The 20,428-nt window shown below is 39.7% G+C and overlaps 1 protein-coding gene across 1 annotated transcript; it reads left to right on the plus strand.

The window, feature by feature from the left end:
- The first annotated feature begins 4,006 nt into the window (after positions 1-4,006).
- vegfaa (vascular endothelial growth factor Aa) lies at positions 4,007-20,174 on the plus strand. Its single transcript, XM_040117892.1, has 8 exons — positions 4,007-4,305; positions 4,481-4,604; positions 6,620-6,662; positions 9,522-9,718; positions 10,754-10,830; positions 10,919-10,951; positions 14,436-14,567; positions 17,340-20,174. Exons 2-8 carry the CDS (start codon positions 4,539-4,541, stop codon positions 17,359-17,361), a joined length of 570 nt encoding a protein of 189 aa, XP_039973826.1. The 5' UTR covers positions 4,007-4,305; positions 4,481-4,538; the 3' UTR covers positions 17,362-20,174.
- The last annotated feature ends 254 nt before the right edge of the window (positions 20,175-20,428 follow it).

Here is a 20,428-nt window from a genome sequence, read left to right on the forward strand (position 1 = left end):
GTTTTAACCTGTGATTACTGAATAAACGGAACATTGTTGAAGCCTGCAGCTATGATTTTAATGAAGAAAAAGAGGTGCTTGTTAGATAGTGTAACAATACGTGAGATCCTTTTTGACATCAGAAGGGAGGTTGTGTCCTGCAATTTTTGTGACTTTCTGAAAGTATGCAACTTCTCCTTCAAGTGTCATCAAACCACTTCCATCAGTTCCTGTCTCCTAGAACTTAGGTTCATATAAAACTAATTTGCAACAGCAAATATGCTTTGTAGGTAACATAATGCTAACCATATTACATTTTCTATCAATGTAATGAGGAAATGTAGATAACTAATGTTTAGTTGTTGATACTGAACATATCGGTGAAATGCTCACTGACAATGTATTTCATTTGTTTTCCACCAAAATATTTGATCTTGCAGTACAATATTCACTTGTAGTGACTACAGAATTACTGCTTACTTACCAGTCTAGAATAAAGGTTGTAAGTTCAGCAGAAAAATTCATTCCAACACTCACAAAGATCTGTCTCCAGCGGTGTTAGTTAACTATTGTTTTGCTTCTATTTCTACCACGTCTTTTCTTCTACTTAAGTTAGCATGCTAACCAGCTAGCCCCAGCCCAGCCGACCCATCTCGTCACTTTCCAATAGTGAGTGACTGTAGCATCCAGTCTGCCCTCTGTTCAAGATGAGAAGATGTAGAAGTAGTGCTGCCCAGAGGGTGTATTCTAACCTCTTGTCTTGTAAACACAATGATGGCTGAAGCTCTTGGTAAGTGACCATCACCACCACCAGCTACTGGCAAGAAACCACATTTGTTGGCAGAGAAAACTTATATATAGCCCCTTTAACCAAAATGTTTTTGTTGTCCACAACTAACCACAGACTGGACTCCACCATGACCACCTCCCTGTGATTCTGTTGCATACAAGAAATGTGTTGATTTATTCACATAGAAAAACGTTCTTCTGACATTATCAAGCAAGCAATTATGTTTGGAACCATAATGGAACTGGAAAACAATTGGTTCTATATAAAAGTAATTTGTAGGAGACAGAACAGCTTTTTTTGTCATATCTTAGACTGACCATTTAGAATATCTGTAAACAGAGCTCATGGAAGACCAACTTGTACGCTTCATTATTGGGCATTCTGATTTAAAAAAAACAATATATTAATGTCACGCTACATAGTTGTAAATGGATGTAACTTGTAGAAGAAAGGGTTGGTGCTTTTGGGGCTTTTTGGTTCTTTCTTCGATGCGATCGATCAATTTAATCAGAAGTAGTAACAAAATACTAAAATCTGCGCTTGTTCCTCAAAGTGGGACTCTTGGGCTTGACGTAAGTTAAGCCTGATTGCCAGAACAGTGGCACAATCTTGTCACTGCCTGGTGTAAGGTATATCAAATCAAACAGTGGCAGACGGAATTCGTGGGCTAATATATGGTATTTGTAATGCTCAATTTCAAATGTGCTGCATTTGATACCATTGACCGTCATATGCTTCTACAGAGACTGGAACATTCATTTGGCATTAAAGGAAGCGCTCTGTGCACGTTAATGATAAATCCTCCATATACTCAAAAGGTAGTCAAGGAGTTCCACAAGGTTCTGCGCTTGGACTTGTTTTATTTACCTTATATATGCTTCCTTTAGGAAATATTATTAGGAAACACTCCATAAACTTCCATTGTATGCAGATGATACCCAGTTGTACTTGTCAATGAAGCCAGATGAAACCAATCAGTTAGCTAAACTTCCAGCATGCCTTGAGGATATAAAGACCTGCATGATAGGCAACTTTAAGCTGTTAAACTCAGACAAAACTGAAGTTATTGTACTTGGCCCCAAACACCTCAGAAACACTTTATCTAATGATATAATTACTCTAGATGGTTTTGCCCTGTTCTCCAGCACAACTGTTAAGAATCTCTGAGGTATCTTTGATTGGGGTATGTCCTTTAACCCCCACATAAAACAAACTTCAAGGACTGCCTTTTTTCACCCACATAACATTGCAAAAATCAGCCACATCCTTTCTCAAAAAGACGCAGGAAAACTAGTCCATGCTTTTGTTACTTCTAGGCTGGATTATTGCAACTCTTTATCAGGCTGTTCCAACAAATCTTAAATACACTCCAGTTGATCCAGAATGCTGCAGCACGAGTTATCTACTCTGATTTGGCTCCCTATAAAATTCAGAATAGAATTTAAAATCCTCCTCCTCACCTACAAAGCCTTTAATGGTCAGGTCTTTACCCCAGTAGCACACTGCGCTCCCAGAATGAAGGCTTACTTGTTGTTAACAGAAACTCCAAAGGGAGAATGGGAGACAGAGCCTTCATCAGGCTGCTCTGCTGTGAAACCATCTTCCAGTTTGGTTCCGCGAGGCAGACACCCTCTCGACGTTTAAAAGTAGAATTAAAACCTTCCTTTTTGATAAAGTTTATAGTTAGGGCTGGCTCAGGCTTGTCTTGAACCATCCCCTAGTTATGCTGCTATAGGCCTACACTGCTTCCCATAATGCACTGAGCTCCTCTCTCCTCATCTTCCTCTCCATCGGTACGCATTCATATCCCATCAATGCTCGTTACTAACTTGACTTCCTCTCTCTCCTGTAGGTTTGTGCTTTCTCGTCTCTGTCCTTTCTCCTCCTGTCGCTTTCTGCAGGTATTTCTGTCTCCAGAGCTGCAGAGTCTGGATCTGGATCTGCCCCCCAAAAGCAAAGTGAAAGAGCTCTGTGCGCCTGATATGAACCGCAGGGTTGGGGATAATTCTCTGTGTCTTTGTCCCTACAAGCAACACCTTTCACATCATGTTTTATCCATTGTTAATATATATATTAAATATTGATTAGTGTAGAAAAAAATGTGCCATCTGTACCAACTACAATAATGAGGACTGTCTGCAAATGTGAAGTGTTTCTCTGGGTGACTCTTTTCAGTAAAGGAATTTCTAAATAAAAATCTATGGGAATTGAAGTCACATAATTCAAACAGTTAACTTCTAATGCCATCTGGAGATAACAATTTCAAAACCTAGTGCAGCTTTAAGCTGATTTAAAAAAGTAAAAAATTATGACAAATGTTCAAATAATATCATAGGTTATCATAGCCTAATGGAATGGCTAATGGAGAAAAATAGAGTGATAATAAAAAAATATCACAGTGATGAACTGAGGAATTATACACTAAATGATACATTTTTTGATTGGCTGGTTTTAATATTTATTTACTAATATCTATTTTGCAAGTAACACCAAGAGTAATATATACAGATACAAGTATAAAAACAGAAACATAGAGAAAAAAGATAAAACAAGAGACAAGATAACATACAATAGGATATAACATACCACATACTCTAACATATCCTGGGGACTTGTTATAACGATAAAAAAAGAAACGAAAAAAGAGCTAAAAAGCTACTTTACTATATATTATTGTAATGTACACTGTGTGCAAGATGTTGATAGCCTATATTAAGCAAATAAATATGACAATAAAGTATACTGTATGTAATACACATCATAGTCTTAGTCTGAATTTACACTCAATGCTCTTGAAATATTAATGTAAATGCAGTAACTTGTTCTTGTAGGGAAAATAAATCATCAGCTTTCTTTTTTCCTCATTTGCCTTGTAATCACAGTTTTTGCTGTTTTGAACTTGTATAGTATATATTTCACTATCTATTATTATTTTATCATTTTATTGGCAGTTGACGGTGGTCAACATAGCAACACACAAGAAATATTCATGAATTCGACAGAAAAGAAATGACACTGTATGTCATCAATGAAGAGTGTGCCCCCCCCCTTCTCTCTCCCTCTCTGCCATTGGTTCCTCCCTGCCGCCCCGCCTCTAGCAAAGAGCCTGCATGAACCCCAGCAGCAGCCGCCAAGAGGAGACAGTAGACGAGAAAGGCTTGTACCGCTGCTGAGCCTGGGACAAACTACTGTAGATGCTCCCACCCCAAAGACCTTTCTACAGAGAAGAGAAGCCAAGACACAGCCCAGAGTGGACACTAAAAAAGAAACACAAGAAAGAAGTTTAAAGAAGAAAGCAAAAGGATCACTTTATACGGACGATCAGTTCCTGCTGGTCCCTCCTCAAACACACCTTCATGCTGCGGGATCAATGAGCGCAGAGAGACACACCGATGCGTAAAGTTGGTGAGCTGATCCGCTCGTCTCCCGCTTCCACGATCAACATTATTACTGACATTTGCGGAGGGCCCGTTTCCAGCGTGGATTTCAGAACCCATGATAGTGCCTGTCTGTGGATGAGCGAGGCTTGTTGGATGGTAAGGTTTCCAGCGGAGCGCTGCTGGGAGACACTGGAAGTCTCCCTGTGAACGTGCCACATGCATGTGGAACATATGGATTTGCTTTTACTATAGCCAAGATTTGCCGCGTTTTTTTTTTTTTTTTAATATTCATTTTTTTGACTGTATGCGTGTTTTTTGTTGATATTGTTAGATCGTTGACTCTTAAACGACCGCAGAGATTTCAAGACTTATCGTGCGGAATTACAACCATGAACTTTGTTGTCAGTTTGGTACAAATCCTTTTGGCAGCGGTTCTTCACCTATCCACTGTAAAGGTGAGTGTGTGACTTTCTATCCTTAATGGTGTTATTAATAATTAGACAGGGACGTGTGTTCTCTTTCACACGTACCTTTAAAACAAATCAGCTTTCTCTTACCTCATTTATTTTGGACTTGGTGGCACGCAAAGATAACAAAATGCTTACGTCCTTAGTGAATAAACACGCAGAGAAAAATATTGGCTATTTATAATAATGATAACCGGCCAAATGTGTTAATAAATTGTTTTGTCGAGCAGATACAAACTAGCTTGCCCGAGTGGGTAACTGTTTCCTTTCTGTTTGAATTTAAAAGCCTTCGTCTTGCTTTGTCGTTTTTGTTGAAACCTCAATACATGCCCTTCTTTTTTTGTTAAGCAAAGCCAAACTCTATTGAAAAATTGTCCAGTTTAAGATTTGCTTTATAAGCGCAGAGAAACGCTTGATAAAAATAAGTAACACGAATGTCTTTTGATTCTGATGAAAACAATCATTTTATTTCGGCATATGTTCTATTCACCGCGAAGTACTTAGTTAAATAGAAATAAAGCTTAATTTTGGTTCGCTATACACTGGCTAAGGCCCATTATACTGGGTGCATTGGACTGGGCGAATAAGTCATAAAAGTTGTGATTTTGATAAAAAATAAATGCTGATTGCTATATTACCTGTATGCCGACTTGAATATTAACTCATGCGATTCCCAAAAAGTTTATCGGTTATTATTAATGCTTTGGTGTGTTACTATTTTCGGAGAACGTGCATTAAACTAAGAGCCTTCTGAATGGAGTTCCGCTGGAGGCGTGCCTTCCTGAGAGTTGAGCGCTGAGTGTAGTTTGAACTCTAAACAGTCAGTCCTCTGAGCTATTCAGCCGTAGGGTTCAGTCCCAGTCTATTTTTTTTCTCACGGTGATCCGCAGTGTGTGGAAGCTGAGACCCGGTTTCTCCTGTCCTGCCGCACTGCAGGATGCCCACGTCGTTCCCACACAGGCCGATCCGCTTTCTCACGCAATATTTCTGACGGTTACAGCAGCCACATTAGGCGAAGGGAGATCTCCCAGGGATGTCGGTTCGTCACGTCAGCCTTTTCCGATCAAAACAAAGGCCGGTTCCTGTTGGACATTTCAAAATAATTTTTATTTTGAAACGTCCAACAGTTTTAAGCAAAAGTGATTCTCTTTGTCTATGAAGAAATTATTGGAATTGGAAGTGGCATGTAAAGAATATCAGATCACCACTCCCACATAGGCTACTAAAGAGATAAAACACTGTTTTATATGTACCATGAGGCATCCATTACAAGGTAGTTGTTGCAATAGTTGTAGCACTTTTTGCTTTTATCTTCAAATTATTAAAAACATGAAAGCAAGTATGAGCAGACCAGCCAGACTTTTCAATTTTCAAGTGGGTGTGTAGAGTTTCCATTTAAATTTCATTTTCTTATGTTGTGGTTAATACAGTGCCCTCTTTCAGGAGCTGAAAAAATGGTTAAAAAGGTTGAAGTTGTCCAAGTTGAATTTTAGTCAGCAAAATAGCATCAGCAAACTCATGTTTGTTTATTTTCCCCACATAAATAATACTAATTCAACTTAGTTTCAGTCCATATTTTTCCCTTGGTCTTCCACGTCCTCCCTGCAGTGGCTCTATGCCCCCCCAGGTGGGCCCGCCCCCCAAGTTGAGAACCACTGGGTTAACCCAGTAACGTCACATTGAACTGTTTGTGCAACAGGCTGCAGCACTTTTATTTTGAAGGTAGGACAGCCTTGTTCCCCAACTGTATGTTTGTGGCTTGACAGAGCTGATGCTTGTGCCGGTTAACAAGCAGTGATAGAATGGAGGGTAAAGCCCATAACAACCATGTTTTTAGTGTGTGGCATCTGTTGTGACACGATTTATTCTGATATCAATCTTAGTGATTATTTTACGTGCCTGTAAAATGAAAATAAATACCTTTACATACTTCCATGTAATCTGATGTGTACAGTAAAAAGTGACAGAGATTTAACATCTGGTCTGATGTGCATCTCTTACAGACTGCCAGCATTAACAAGGGAGTGGAGAAGAGTAAAAATGAGGGTAAGTGTCCTATCTATAACAGAGCTTTCTAGATAAAAGTGGTGCTGATTTCAAAACAGGAGTTAATTTGAGAGAAAAGGTAGGAATCTGTCAAGGCCTCTACAGCTGCTACTTTTTTTTTGTATTTCTGTTTTTTTTTTCACCTTTTTTTGGTGGAAAAAACAAGTCAATACAAGAGTAGACAGTCAGCCTTGGATTGGTGCCATACTCTTGTTTGTTTGACAGTGACACTGTTGTGTTGAGGCCAAGGTTGCTCCTGTTAGTTAGTGATGAATGGAGACAGAGATTAGTCACAATAAACATCACTGAACAGGTTGTGTGGTTGTTGTTAGCATTTGCAGAGGAGCAGGAAGTCTGCCATCTGCATACTGCTGACCTTCACACACCCACACTGTCAGAGATCACACCACCTGTCAAATGCTGTCATACAAGATATGACTATGGCCTGATCACTCCTGGTGGAAAGTTCTAAACACTTATTGATAAGATTTGTTCAATCCACCTCAGCCATGATGGAGACTTAACATTTTTAATAACAACATATCCCACAAAAACATCCAAACCTACAAAGTGTCGCTCAGTAATTGCTGACTCCTCAACTCTGTAAACTCTTACTTTGGGATAAATAGTTAGACAAAAAAACTCAAACTCACATATCCTAATTTAGGGCCCACTTTTCTTGAGCTTTCAACCACATCTCTTCATCATGAGTTTGCTCAGTTGTCATGCAGATGGTTCATCACATGACTTAAGCATGGAACTTTGGTCATGTGATAATGCTGAAGACCATGAGATGCAGTTGGAAGCCCTACAAAATGATCAGCAAAGGAACTGAGTTTGTCAAAAGTCAGCGCCTGTGCTGATCGTGATGAAGACTCCTTCAAATACTGTGTCAGAGACTTTTCAAATGAAAGATTCATCTCTCTATCATGTGTAGGATTTTTATCAGTCTGTAGAATTAGTCCAGAAGCAGAGCCTGCACAGGAGTTGGCTTCCTGGGGGTCACATGTCAGAGGTGAAGCCTGGCGCCACAGTGCCTGAGGTCACAGCTGCTCTGACAAACCAGGGGTCAGGAGTTAGCCAGGGTTCTCTGGGAACCCAGTCTGGTGGACTGTGGGAGGGATTACTCTGGGCTGCAGAGGGGGTGGAACTACAGACAGGTTAGGAAGGTCCCTCAGTTAGCTCAATTCAGTGTGCATCCTGTGGTTATAGGCTTCAATCTGACACTGTGATCTTTCTGTTCTTGATCCTCCAATATTACCTGATGCTTGTGTGTTGTTTTGCAGAAGGGGTATCTAAACTTTCCTGCCACATATTTTAAGTTTATATTTGCACGCCACCTGGAGTAGTTATAATTTGCACATTCATATTAAGTGTTGCTCCTCCACAACACCCCATCCAAGGTGATATCTTTCCGTGTAGCTGCTTTGGTGTAATTATTGCCACTGAAATAATTATTAGCTTTTTACTCTTTTGTCACATGGCCATACATCCAAAGTTGCCTATCCCTAAATGTCTGTTGTTTGTAGTTTTTGGTGATGTTGGAATTACTGAGACTACTGAGAGTTGCTTTTCTTATCAGAGCATCATCTAACATTTCATGTCCATTTTCTACCAAATGGTTGGCAGGCTTATTTTCATCACTGCTCTGTGTCAAATTAGCCAGTTTGACATATACTATTTAGTTTTTTCCAGGAAGTTAAGATTGTCAGTGGCACAAAAAGTGTCACCGTTGTTTCTCAGGCAACAGATCCGTGGCACTGTTTGCTTGCTTATATTGATATTGGATGCGTTTGGAAAGAAATGACTTTCTTAAAGGTGACCAAGTGCTCTGTTCTTCACCAGTAAAAGTAAGCAGTGATAGCTCAATGTTGAACAAAACTAGGTAAAAAACTAGTATATAGCTGGACCGCTTTATCTGTTTCCTTCTCTCCTAATGTCTGTGCTCACATATACAGTAATTTAATAAATTGTTGTTGAATTCCCAATAAAGCTCATCTCATGTACATGTTTTTCTGTGTCTGTCGTCAGGCAATGGAACAGGTAGTAACTGAATCGCGGCCCATTAAGACTACATGTTAACCAGCGGGCACTTCGGAGCCATTTCAAAGTTACTCCTCTGCACTGCTAAAATCCTGATTTTGTAACCGCAATATCCTTTGACAAAATCACTGTACACATAAGTTAAACACAAAGGCTGTGCTATGATTTCAGTTATATTTACTTTTAAAATGATCGCTCAGCGAGAAAGTTAGAAGCTCATTTGTGTCTGTGTCAGCTGCTGTGCGGTCAACTGAATTAGAGGCATAGAGAGCTGTGCCTGTGGAGGGGAAGCCCAACCATGCGTTCGCGGGGCAATACCAGCAACTCTCTTCTATGAAGAGTTGTTAAGTTTTGTCCAAAATATTTCTAGATTTGTCACTTGGTGCTTTTGTGATTGAAAACTCACTAAAGGGGTGCAAAATGTTGGTAAATCTAGCGACAAAGGTGCTAAAGTTGGCAACACTACCTGTAAATGACCCCTGATGACGCAATAGAAACTGTTTGAAAGAGCAACAGCAAACGGGGAATCTCCAAGACTTGGCCGACCGACCAATGGTGTAACATCAGCACTCAGTCACGTGTCATTAGGCTGATCAGTGGTGTAACTTTATCACTCACTCTCTCTCTAACTCACTCATTTATGGACATTCGTGTTTATAAGGCTGGCCCCGTTGTCGTGGTCCAGCCAAAAAGACAGAACGTTGAACTGAATCCATTCTTACGTCATGCTTTTCTAATGACCTTTCTCACTGGTTATAAAGATTATGGTGGTAATCTTGGTGATGAAATGATGATCAATCTCTTGTCTTTTATTAGTTATCCCTCTCAGCGAAGTCATCACCAAGAGTATATGTCAGCCGAGGGAATTCCTGGTGGACATCTTTCAGGAGTATCCAGAGGACACAGAGCACACGTACTTCCCTTCCTGCGTGGTCCTCAACCGCTGTGGAGGTTGCTGCAGTGACGAAGCATTTGAGTGTGTACCAACAGAAGCCCGCAACGTCACATTGCAGGTGAGCCTGGGGGGAAAACCAGAATCAACATCTTGTTAAACTTAACCGATGGAAAAAAATGTAGACACCTAAATAATTCACAAACCACTGTGGGACTTCATGCTAGCGCTTAATAATAACCTATTCCTGACAACAACATTGTTTAAGGTTATGATGTTCAAATTGTAATTTGTGCACAGAGTGGAAATAAAGTTAATCAAGCAAAATTTTTTTTTTTAATTAATTTAAGTATTAAAGTTCATATTTGACCATGGAAGTAATTTGATAAAATAATCGTAACACTAGGTCCACTTGCTCTTTCCATGACTTTCAACCTCATCTCATCTCACTTCATTTTCATCAGTGGATGGAGTTTGCTTAGTTTTTATGGAGATGCCTCAGTTGTCGTCATGTGATCTAAGTATGGAGCTATACGTTATCACATGACTGAATTACCTAGGTCATATTATGACAACTGAGTCATCTCCCTAAAAATTCCGTCTACTAATGAAAACCACAACTTGTGATTTAGAGGTCAAGAAAAAGATTTTAAGTGGACCATGTTAAGATTATTGTGTCACACCACAAATTTTAAATTTGAGAGCACAAGTGATTAGCTTAGGCTCTTAAACAGAGAGGGTTGGGGTTGCTAACTCTTTGTAATAGTTGAGACATGGATTATGAAAACTGAACCGACAACCGTCAGGCCAAGGTTATGTTTTGCGTGTCTGGATTGTTTGAGAGACACAAATTTTTTTCCTCCAGAAGCAGAGCAGAGAAAGTGAAGCAGTAAGGCATGGCATCTCAAATATGTTGTTTACTCCAGCACACAGTGTTTTTACTACTATATCCATGTGGTCAAAGGCTCACCTGGCCACTGACAAGGCCTTGTGTTTGGCAGTAGAAGTATAGGGATGTGCAGTGCCATAGACAGTTCATATCTCTGAGTTGTTGGATTACAGAGTAGTCAGGGCTGTAGTGTGGGGTTACCAAAAGTCACACTGATGTTGTTTGAATCTAAACCTTGCCTTGTTATGTCCTCTCTTTCTCTTTAAGGTAATGCGGATTAGACCGATGGTTACACAGCATACTATTCAGTTAAGTTTTACAGAACATCAAAAGTGTGTTTGCAGGTAAGAGCCTCACATTCTCTCAGACACAGTGACAGTGATGCAATAAAAGCAGAAATCTAACTCACATTGCTTCTCTTTTTTATTTCAGGCTAAAGCCAGATGTTCAAGTAAAGAAAGAATAGTAAGTACGTGTTCTGTGTTTTTGTCTGTTTTGTCATCTGCTCTGAAGGATTTTGAGGGATGGTGGATGTTTCTGGGTTAGCTGTGGAATATAAAATGAGTTTTCTACAACCAACATGTCTTTTACATTGGTTGGTGACTTTTTGTAGTTGAACTGGGTGAAAAAAAGGGGCTGGACACTGGAGCCAACAGGCATCTGCTAACAGCAGAATGAGTATCAGTAGAATTTCATCCTGACAGGATCTCTATCTTTATGCTGAGATGCACACACCTTCCCCTTCTTCTTACTTTTCTTACCTAAAAGGAAAAAAAGACATTAAGTCAAGTTTCAGTACCCAGCAATAGCTTTTTCAACTTTGGCTAATACACAGAGTTAGAAATGCCATATTTCTGTTCATGTTCCTTTCAGTTCAGTTAAAAAAAAAAAAGAAATACCATGCTTGGTGATGCCAAAATGTAGGAAGTCAAAAGTATGTCAACCAACTCAAGTGTAGAAGCGTACCATTGTGGTTCCTGTAGATAATGGAAGTAGAGAATAGGGCCTTCAGATCCTTCTTCCACCTATCTTTAGTGCTCTTGCAGTTTGAGTTTGCTCTTTTTATGGCAGCAGGTTTAGTGCTTTATGGTGTGGCTATAGCAGCGCTTCAGACCACCCGCTGCTGACTCCAGTTGCATAAACCTGACCCTCGGACCTCAGCTTCTTCCACAGTTTAATCATAGCAACAGGTGTCATGCGGTCAACCTATTTTTATTTTTAGAGGTGTAAATAGAGGATGAGCTCGGAGATGAGCTGAGGTTGCCGTAGGTGGAGAAAACTCACTTGCTGTCACCACTGACAATAGGGCTTTCTGTGTTTGCATGGGGTTTGTGTGTGTCTTGAGGCTTCTCAGTGGTAGGTTGTTTAATTGGATAAGAAGTGCCGAACTGTTTGTCATGCTATCTCTATGGAGAATGGTTATCTTTAAGGCTCCAGACTAACCTTTCCACTGGTAGCGCTGGGTCCCAACTTTCTCAGTTTGTCGCACCGGTAATTAAAGTAAACTGACTGCATTTATATAGCATTTTTCTAGTCTTATTGACGACTCAAACTGCTTCACACTGCTTAACTGCATTCATCCACTCATACAGTATTTTTTTTTCTAAACATACAGAGCTTTTTATATCATTCACATTCACATACCGATGATACATTGGGGGGGTACATTTAGGGTTAATTATCTTGCCCAAGGTCACTTCGACATGCAGACAGGAGGAGCCAGGAATCTTCCAATTGGAACGAGTGGACAAACCACTCTACTTCCTGAGCCAAAGCCACCCCATTTAATCAATAAAATGTATACATTAAATTATAAATATTAGGCTACTATAATACTTATAGATATATAAGTATTATATTTCATTATCATTATTTTTATTATGTGGAAACATGAGACATGAGACATACAAACACACCCTCAACTTCAATAAGGCTAGTTAGGATACTGGAATGTCAGAGACAATCTCACATTCTTTGGTGGAGACATCCGTGGCATCATCTATAATAAAATATAGTACGGTAGGGGGCATAGGCAATTTTGTCACCAGACTTTTCCCAGAGGTTGTCTGACTCCTATAAACTGGGCACAGGACATGTTGTTGGCATAGGTTGTATTCACATTCTGTCTGAACGGAGTACCTCTTTTGTCACTTTTTTCCTGTTTCCCCTAGTACTACAATCACGGGTACTGCGTTAGCCATTGTGATTGAAAGCAGTACCTTTTCTTCTTCACTGCCTGCACCCACATGCTCCCTGCAGCCTACACTCTCATCATCATTTGTGACTGAATTGGGACTTTTCGTTGGCTCTCCTGCTTCACCGGCATCCTCTTTCTCCTCATTTTATTTTTGAAAATAGACTATAGACTGCCTCATCTTTGAAACATTGTAGCAGCTAAATGGGTTTTTTTCTTCGTTTCATGTGCACTGATGATAGAAGTGCAGGCAGGGAGAGTGCAGGTAGGGAGAGACGGACTGAGCCAGTGAAGAAGAAACAATACTACTTTCAACCACAAAGGCTAACGCAGTGCCTGCACTGTAACGGGCACCAAAACAGCCAAATCATGCACTTGCACAAATGCAACCATGGGAAATTTTGACTCGCACATGCTCAAAAAATGCTCGCAGTCTGGAGCACTGCTGTCTGCCAGTCTGTAGTGTGCTGCGCTGATGAGTGCTTTCTGCTTGTATTTTCTGTTGGAGGATTTTTATCTGTTGCCACAGTTTTGCACTTCTGTACAATAAAAGTACAGAAGTGCAGATGTGGTGTGTGCAGGTTAAGATCATTGTAGCCTTGAGAGGATCACAGATAAGTTCTGCTTTGGATTGTTTTGCTCCTGTTTTCATACAGGAGGTCTAAAATGGGATACAGAATTGATCCTGCTGCTTGGATGTGTGCTGTGCCAATCAGTTCTATGAGACAAAGCCTAGTTCCTTGATGCCCCATTGGGACTCTCCTTCTACAGTATATCTAGCTCTGTCCTTGTTGTGTCTCTGGTGTGACCTTCTGTCTCATAAGCTGAGCACTGTAACAGATACTGCAAAACTATAGTGTCTGCCTCAACTTCAAACTAATCATTTTCCATGTGCCTCTGATGGCTGACCATACTGCCTTTGGTGAATCACATGGCTGCTCTGCCGTTTAAGGATTTATTGTAAAGTGTTTGTAAAGTTGGCTCGGTTGGCTTTGCCTCCAGCTACTTGACTTAGGGTTCTGCAGTGATGATGGGCAATCCTGGAATCATCTTCAGCTGTGATCATTAATTTCCTCATAACAAACCAAATTTTCCTGTAAATTTCATTATTTTGTCATGGCATTGATTTGCAAGCATGACAATGCAAACTTAGATTGAACCCAATTCATAATGCCTTAGAAAATGAAATTTCTATAGTACATTAAAGACAGAGTGAAATGACATTTTCCCTTCCTTCATATAATATAATTTGTGCTCCTGCTTAAAAAGGATGTTGTGGCAGAAGGATGTTGTGGTGGAAGGGTGGGATCAGTTAACAATTTGTCTTGGCTTTATTGGTTTAATTTTTGGTTATACCTGTTGGTGTAGGATTATATCACCATTTAAGATTAATTTATTTGCAGAAAATATTTAATTGTTCTTTAAGTATAAAGTTATGAGCATGATGGCATAAGTCTGGCAAAGCTTTTCTAACTGAACAGATTACAGGGCCAAAGGTCATGAGGGTGCAGGAGTTTGTGGATTTGTCTAATAGCTAAAACATCAAATCTTAGCCACAAATGTTTTTCTGTGTAAACCAATGCACATATTGTCTTTACAAAGCAATCTTAGTGAGTGATGCTTTGGGGTGTGAGGAGGAGGGGGGGTGGTAGGGGTTGTTGCATGTGTCTTTGCCTGTCCTTTCTGCAGAACTCGCTCTATAGCTTAGATCTCTTTCTCTCTGTCTCTGTGTCTCCCTTTTTGCTTCCCTTGCAGCCACTGTGCGCCTTGCTCAGAGAGAAGAAAACGCTTGTTTGTGCAGGACCCTCTGACCTGTAAATGTTCCTGCAAATTCACACAATTAGACTGCAAGTCCAGCCAACTTGAGTTAAACGAAAGAACTTGCAGGTTTGTTTACCATACATATCACAATAAACAATGTGCCTTGAATCCCCTTTTTTTTCCTCCCATCTCTCAGTCCATCTGTGTGTGTCAGCATAAATGATTTCCTGCTGAGAAATGCATGTTTCTCCCTGCCTTTTGATGGTGTGCTGGTGTTTGCAGACGGGAATGTGGCAGTTCTATGCTTCCCTGGGCTTGTATTGTCTCTTGTGGGATGCAACAGTCATATCAGATTTAAAAGTTGATGATGAGATTACTGCTGAAATGTTGTTTTAATCCATTATGAATGTTGGAGGTATTGCATGACACTGTTATTCTGCTCAGACTTTAAACATTGTCTACATTCATTATAAAAGTGGGTTAGGGTTAGAAATTTCCATACCTACACATTCCATATTACGTCAGCGTGGATGAAGTAACCCGTAGCCATTATTTACTGTTTACAACAAGTCTTCCAACCTAAATGATCACATAGATGGTTTGTCCCTACCCTCTGATGGGAGTGTTTCCTGACTTAGTGTCCCTATGGCAGCAGGAGATATGTCACAGATAAAAATCACTGTTCAATTTTATGAACTGACAATGCAATGGTAAAGGTTTGGTTAGGTTTAGGCACAATAAACAACTTGTTAGGTTTAGAAAAAAGTTAATGGTTTGGATTAAAATAAGTACGTCATTCATTCATTCAATAATAAACACGTGGTTAAGGTTATAGAACGACTGTGGCTAAAAGAAACAGCATTGACTGTTGGTTTGAAACATAAATGAACAGCAGCCTCCTGTCTTAAAGTCCAATGTTTTGTCGACACAATGTCACTGAACTTCCTCTTTTGCTCATGTCATAGTTACTACGGCAACTAGAGAGCACTAAACAATAAAACCGAAGTATGGGTTGTAATAATCTGTTTTCTCAAATGACCTATGGGGTAATTTTTTATGGGAGGACAGTGTCATTGATAAACAGAAATGTAATCTCTGCAATGATATTATTGTTGTTGTTTATCTTTTCCATCATCAGACGCAGTTGTGTTGCGTGTTGAGTAAAAATTTTGTATCTTTTTGGAGAACTAAGAGAGTTTTTTTTTTTTTTTTTTCTATTTAACTTTGTAGTAAGAGTAGTTTTGTACTTTGCTGGATGAAAAAGGGCATTGTTAAAAAAAAAAAAAAAAAATTGCTCCAGCTCATGGAGCCGCATGTAAACCTTTAAAGGTTTGGTTCACCCGTATTTTCTCACTTACCTCTGGTGGTGCCTGCCTTTTGAGAGAGTTTTGGTGTTATTTGTCCAGGTTTCTTTTTAGATATCCACTAATTGCCACCCTAATACAATACAGATGAATACAATTTCATTTGGTCTGCTCAAAACATTGAAAAAAGACACCAAAATATTTAACAGAAACATCTTTATGCAGAAAGCATAAATTTAATAATCCAACGACCTCACTGTGAGCAATTTTCAGTGGGACTATTCCTTCAGCAGAAAGTACTTCCAATGAAAGCTGGCTTTAAATGTCATTTCTCAGAGCATCCTAATGGCCAAATGGTTAAGATGCATACCACATAACTGTTGGGGGACCTCTGTTGCATGACACACCACCATCTCTCTCTCCCTGTTTTTCTGTCATGCAATAGCATACATGGACTTTTTTTTTGGGGGGGAGGCATAAATCAGGATAAATAGAGCCAAAACTTGAACGTGATTCTTGGTGTGGGAAATACAGTAGGAGCCTGGAAAAAAGAAATTAACTCAAGGTCTACCTACTACCTTTTTTTCCCACAGCTTTCATGGTCTTCATCGGTAGATAGTTTACTCAGTAATTTTTACTCATGCTGAGAAAAGTCCATTGATGGAAGTTCTGATGCTTTTGGGGGAACAGTTAGTGGACCTTAAATTAAGATCTTAAATTTTTTTTCATGGCCAGGTAGAAGGACCTCAGAATATCTTTTTTCTGTTGGTTTTAAATTCCAAATACAAAAAAAGCCAGCCTACAGTTACGAGGTTTTCACATGTCAGTGATGGTATATTTATCTACCTGTGAGGAAGGTGAATTTCACCAAAAAAAAGACCGCAGAATGACTGAGGTTTCCATGATCATCCATTCTGACAAAGGGTTTCTGATGACTGAGTGTTCATACTGCTTGCATGTCACCACTCTACTTGTGAAAACACTCAAGCATTCAAGCATTAATGAGTAGAGTTTAACTCCTCACTTCGCCTATGTGCATCATTGAGCACCAAAAGAGAGGTGCTGGGAATGCTGCCCCTAGTTATCAAGGCAGTGTGACCTCCTCCGACCAAGCTCCTTCTATGACCTCTGACCCCTTGAGGGCCCCCCACACTGCTTTGGATTTAGAGAGCCACACACTTCTTGGGGGAAGTGACCACTGACATGATTTCAACTGGCTCCTCAGTGTTGAGGAGAGGGGACCCAAGGGGGGTGGGGTCCTCGGGGTAGGTGCCTGTTCACCCACACCACTCCACTCCACCCCACCACATAGCTCTAGCTGTAATCTTTAACTGCAATCTAATCTAAAACTGCATTTTATATCCAGCAGAAAAAGTACCGGGTGGTGGAAACTAATCCAGATCGTCTATCTATCCCCCAACTCTCAACACACAACCCCCCTCACTATCCACTTCTACTTCCTGTTCTGCCCCTTTCGTTTTTTGCATGGAGCAGTTATATGCAAAACTTCATCTGTCATGATCTGTGAGACCAGGCTGTACAAAACCAGTTTGCTGTTTTTAACCTAACCAGATTTTCCTCTTGCCCTCCACAGATGTGACAAACCGAGGAGATGAGACCAGCTACACTGTTATGAAGGAATTCTTTTCTTGGCACAGCACTTTGAAACCTGAGGATGCATTCCACAAGGACACGAAACGAAAACGCAAGACAGGACATTCTGGATGCAGAGCTTGCCACTGTCTGTTTTCCGCCTAAAGATATTAATATATATATGTAAATCGACAATGTGTATTGCTGCTACAAAAAAAGACACTATTTAAAGTGAAACGAATACGCCACTGGCGTGTGAATGGGAAATGTCTCAGTGGTGTTCTGCTCATGGATTAGAACTGGGACAAGAAGTCTTTTATTTTATGTAACACTTCACTGGATGCTTGTCTGCTGTGGGTATGAAATTCAGTCCAAGAACTGTTTCCCTCTGTGACATGATGTTAAGATCTGTCTCCACTGTATGGACTGACTACAGCTGGTGTGAGAATACACCTAAGAAGTGAAGTGACTGATGGCGCAGGTTACGTGCCGTGGGGATGGATAATGTGAAGATGACTTTCTTCCCTCATGGAAGGGTTACATGATGAAGGCAAGAACTGGAATAAAGATTAGTTAATGGTGAGTAAAAATATTTTAGTCAGTGTTTAAAATCAGTTGGGTTAGGCCTATCAGAGTTAAAGGTAACAAACCACCACCTGTTCCTGCCTCCTTTGTCTAACCCTTTCCTTGGTTGGAAAATGGATCTGTCTCTCTTTTTGTGCAGAGAGTTTATTATTTACATTTTGAGGTATTGTGTTTATTTCGCAAAATGTCTTGAGACCAGGCTGTCTAAAGGGATATGACTGTAGGTATATATGGAGAAGAAGTAACTAGACAAACTGATCTCAGAGCAGATCAGCACCTCACTGTAGAAATCCACAACCTTCCAGTTTCCTTATTTAATGGCTTTGTGCGTGTTCCAAAGAAATAGTCACGCATCCAAAACAGAGCAATTCATATTAAACGATCTGTATATGCTCATTAGATATCCCTTTGTCTAGTACACTACATTTAATTTATATAATATGTTCAGTATTCTGTATTATGATATTTATATGCAGTGTTAAGGTAATTTTTGTTTATACCCCTCAACTGTTTTCAGTCTGTCTGGAGATTGAATGGAGAACTCGTATGACTGTGACACCTTTTCTGGGGAAAAAGGACTGAAAGACAATGCTTTGACATTCCTGTTTTAAACTAAAGCTGTGTTTCATACCAGCCAGAGGGGGATCATGGTGGGCCTGTTGACCGATAGAAACCCCAGCCACCAACATGTGTGGGAATGATGTGCCAACACAGGTGTTTTTCATTTTTGACTGGGGCGATGGACATGTGGTTTTGCACTTGTGGACCCGTAGACGTCATTGAGAGCTTAAGGAGTCTCATTGCGACTGCTAAGCTTGGACCTAATTTAGTGAAGACTGTCCAATCAGTTTTAGGCCTCTTGTCTGAGGGTGTTGGGCTTGCACAGTGTTTTCTATGATAATTAATCCAGGCGCTAACATAACATCGTCACTCCCAAGTATTATACTGTTGTGTATCCAGTAGGACACAGCCACTTAGTACAAATCAAACATTTCCTTTAATGTTAAACTGTTACCATATGAGAAAAAAGCCCAACTCTTTGATGAAATATATGATGAAGGAAAAAAAGGATATAAAGTTAAGTCAAGTCTGAAGGTATATATTTAACTATTAAATATATACCTTCAGACTTTACTAGGAGGATTTAAAAATACTGATATGAAATAAGTTAAGGTCACTTTACTACAGTATATGTTACCATATATTATGCATATTATTTAAAATATATCTAGCTCAGATTTAATGTCCACAACACTGTATTAATAGCTATAACCTTAAATAGAGTATATGTATCTCAGTCAGACATCTAATTCTTATATTGTCCACTGTTTTACAGCAGCATGTGTGCACCTAACAGCTAAAGCTGGCAAACCATGAGAAAACAAGGAGTGGTAATACAACGCCCAATGTAAACTGTATGTCACAATGAATTGACAGTACAAAGACAAGTGAAATCAATGCTTAATTAAATTCATTTGAGGGAATAAAACTTAAATAAAATAAGGGCACTTCTACACTAAAATACTACTCCCTAAGTGACTCCACATCAACCTGTAACACCAGCTCTAACTGCTACAGTAACTTTGACTCTTATTTGAAGGAATGAATAACTATTTACTGTGCACAAATTATTCATTCAAAGGTGTAAGTTACTAATTGTAGTGCATACAATTCTTGTGTACCATTTTGTCTTCTGACAAACAGTCAGTTTAGCAGGTCAGTTTAGCAGGTATTCAGGAGATGGGTCAAGACTTAAAGTCACAATTCTGACTTTAGACACAGATTTTAGTAATTTTTCCATAGATTGAAAACAATTTTTTCACATGGCTTTCACTCTTTCCATGCAACAAGGCTGTGATGTCTAAAAACCGATTTGCTGAGCCATACTAAAGGTTCTCAATATCAGACTCATGTACCCTAAACCTGCTACATAGAAAACCCTCCACAACGCACAACTTTCCATGAATTGTACCTTTGTTTCTGTTAGCACCAGCTGTACCACTGATGTTCATGTGAACTGACCTCCTGTGCTGCCACCCTCACACTAGAGGCCTGAGAGTGTTTTTTCACTGAGACTGGCTGCTGTCTCCGAGCCCACACCCCTCCACTCCTCTCATGACAACATTCTACATGTATTTAAATGACTTTTTTTGAGCTTGTACGGCCACACATTTTTAGTATATTTTCACATTAATATATTTATTGGTGAAGTTGTTTTTAGTGTAACTATTAAAAATATTTATTTTGAAAATGCAATGTTTGTTTTTTTTAAATTAAAAGTAAACTAGTTTGAAAGCTTATCATTTCAGTGTGAAAATGATGATGTCCGACATAGTCGATTAAAATGCAACAGCACAAATATGACATGTTTCACATCCTGGTAGATCACAAGCAGACATGAACCAACATTTCTGTAGAGTTAGTGAAGCCATGCTAACAGCTCTGTGAGGCTGTCCTTCAGTTTAGTAAGGTCATTGCTTACGTCAGCATTCTAACCATGGCCGG

The sequence above is a fragment of the Xiphias gladius genome, chromosome 22 (assembly GCF_016859285.1).
Source record: "Xiphias gladius isolate SHS-SW01 ecotype Sanya breed wild chromosome 22, ASM1685928v1, whole genome shotgun sequence".
Taxonomy (NCBI): Eukaryota; Metazoa; Chordata; class Actinopteri; order Istiophoriformes; family Xiphiidae; genus Xiphias; species Xiphias gladius.

What these genes read in the sequence shown, in the direction of transcription:
- vegfaa (XM_040117892.1), top strand. Translation starts at nt 4,539, where the DNA reads ATGAACTTTGTTGTCAGTTTGGTACAAATCCTTTTGGCAGCGGTTCTT. An exon ending in GTTCAAGTAAAGAAAGAATA is followed by an intron (nt 10,952 to 14,435) that starts GTAAGTACGTGT and finishes CTTCCCTTGCAG; the next exon opens with CCACTGTGCGCCTTGCTCAG. An exon ending in TTAAACGAAAGAACTTGCAG is followed by an intron (nt 14,568 to 17,339) that starts GTTTGTTTACCA and finishes TGCCCTCCACAG; the next exon opens with ATGTGACAAACCGAGGAGAT.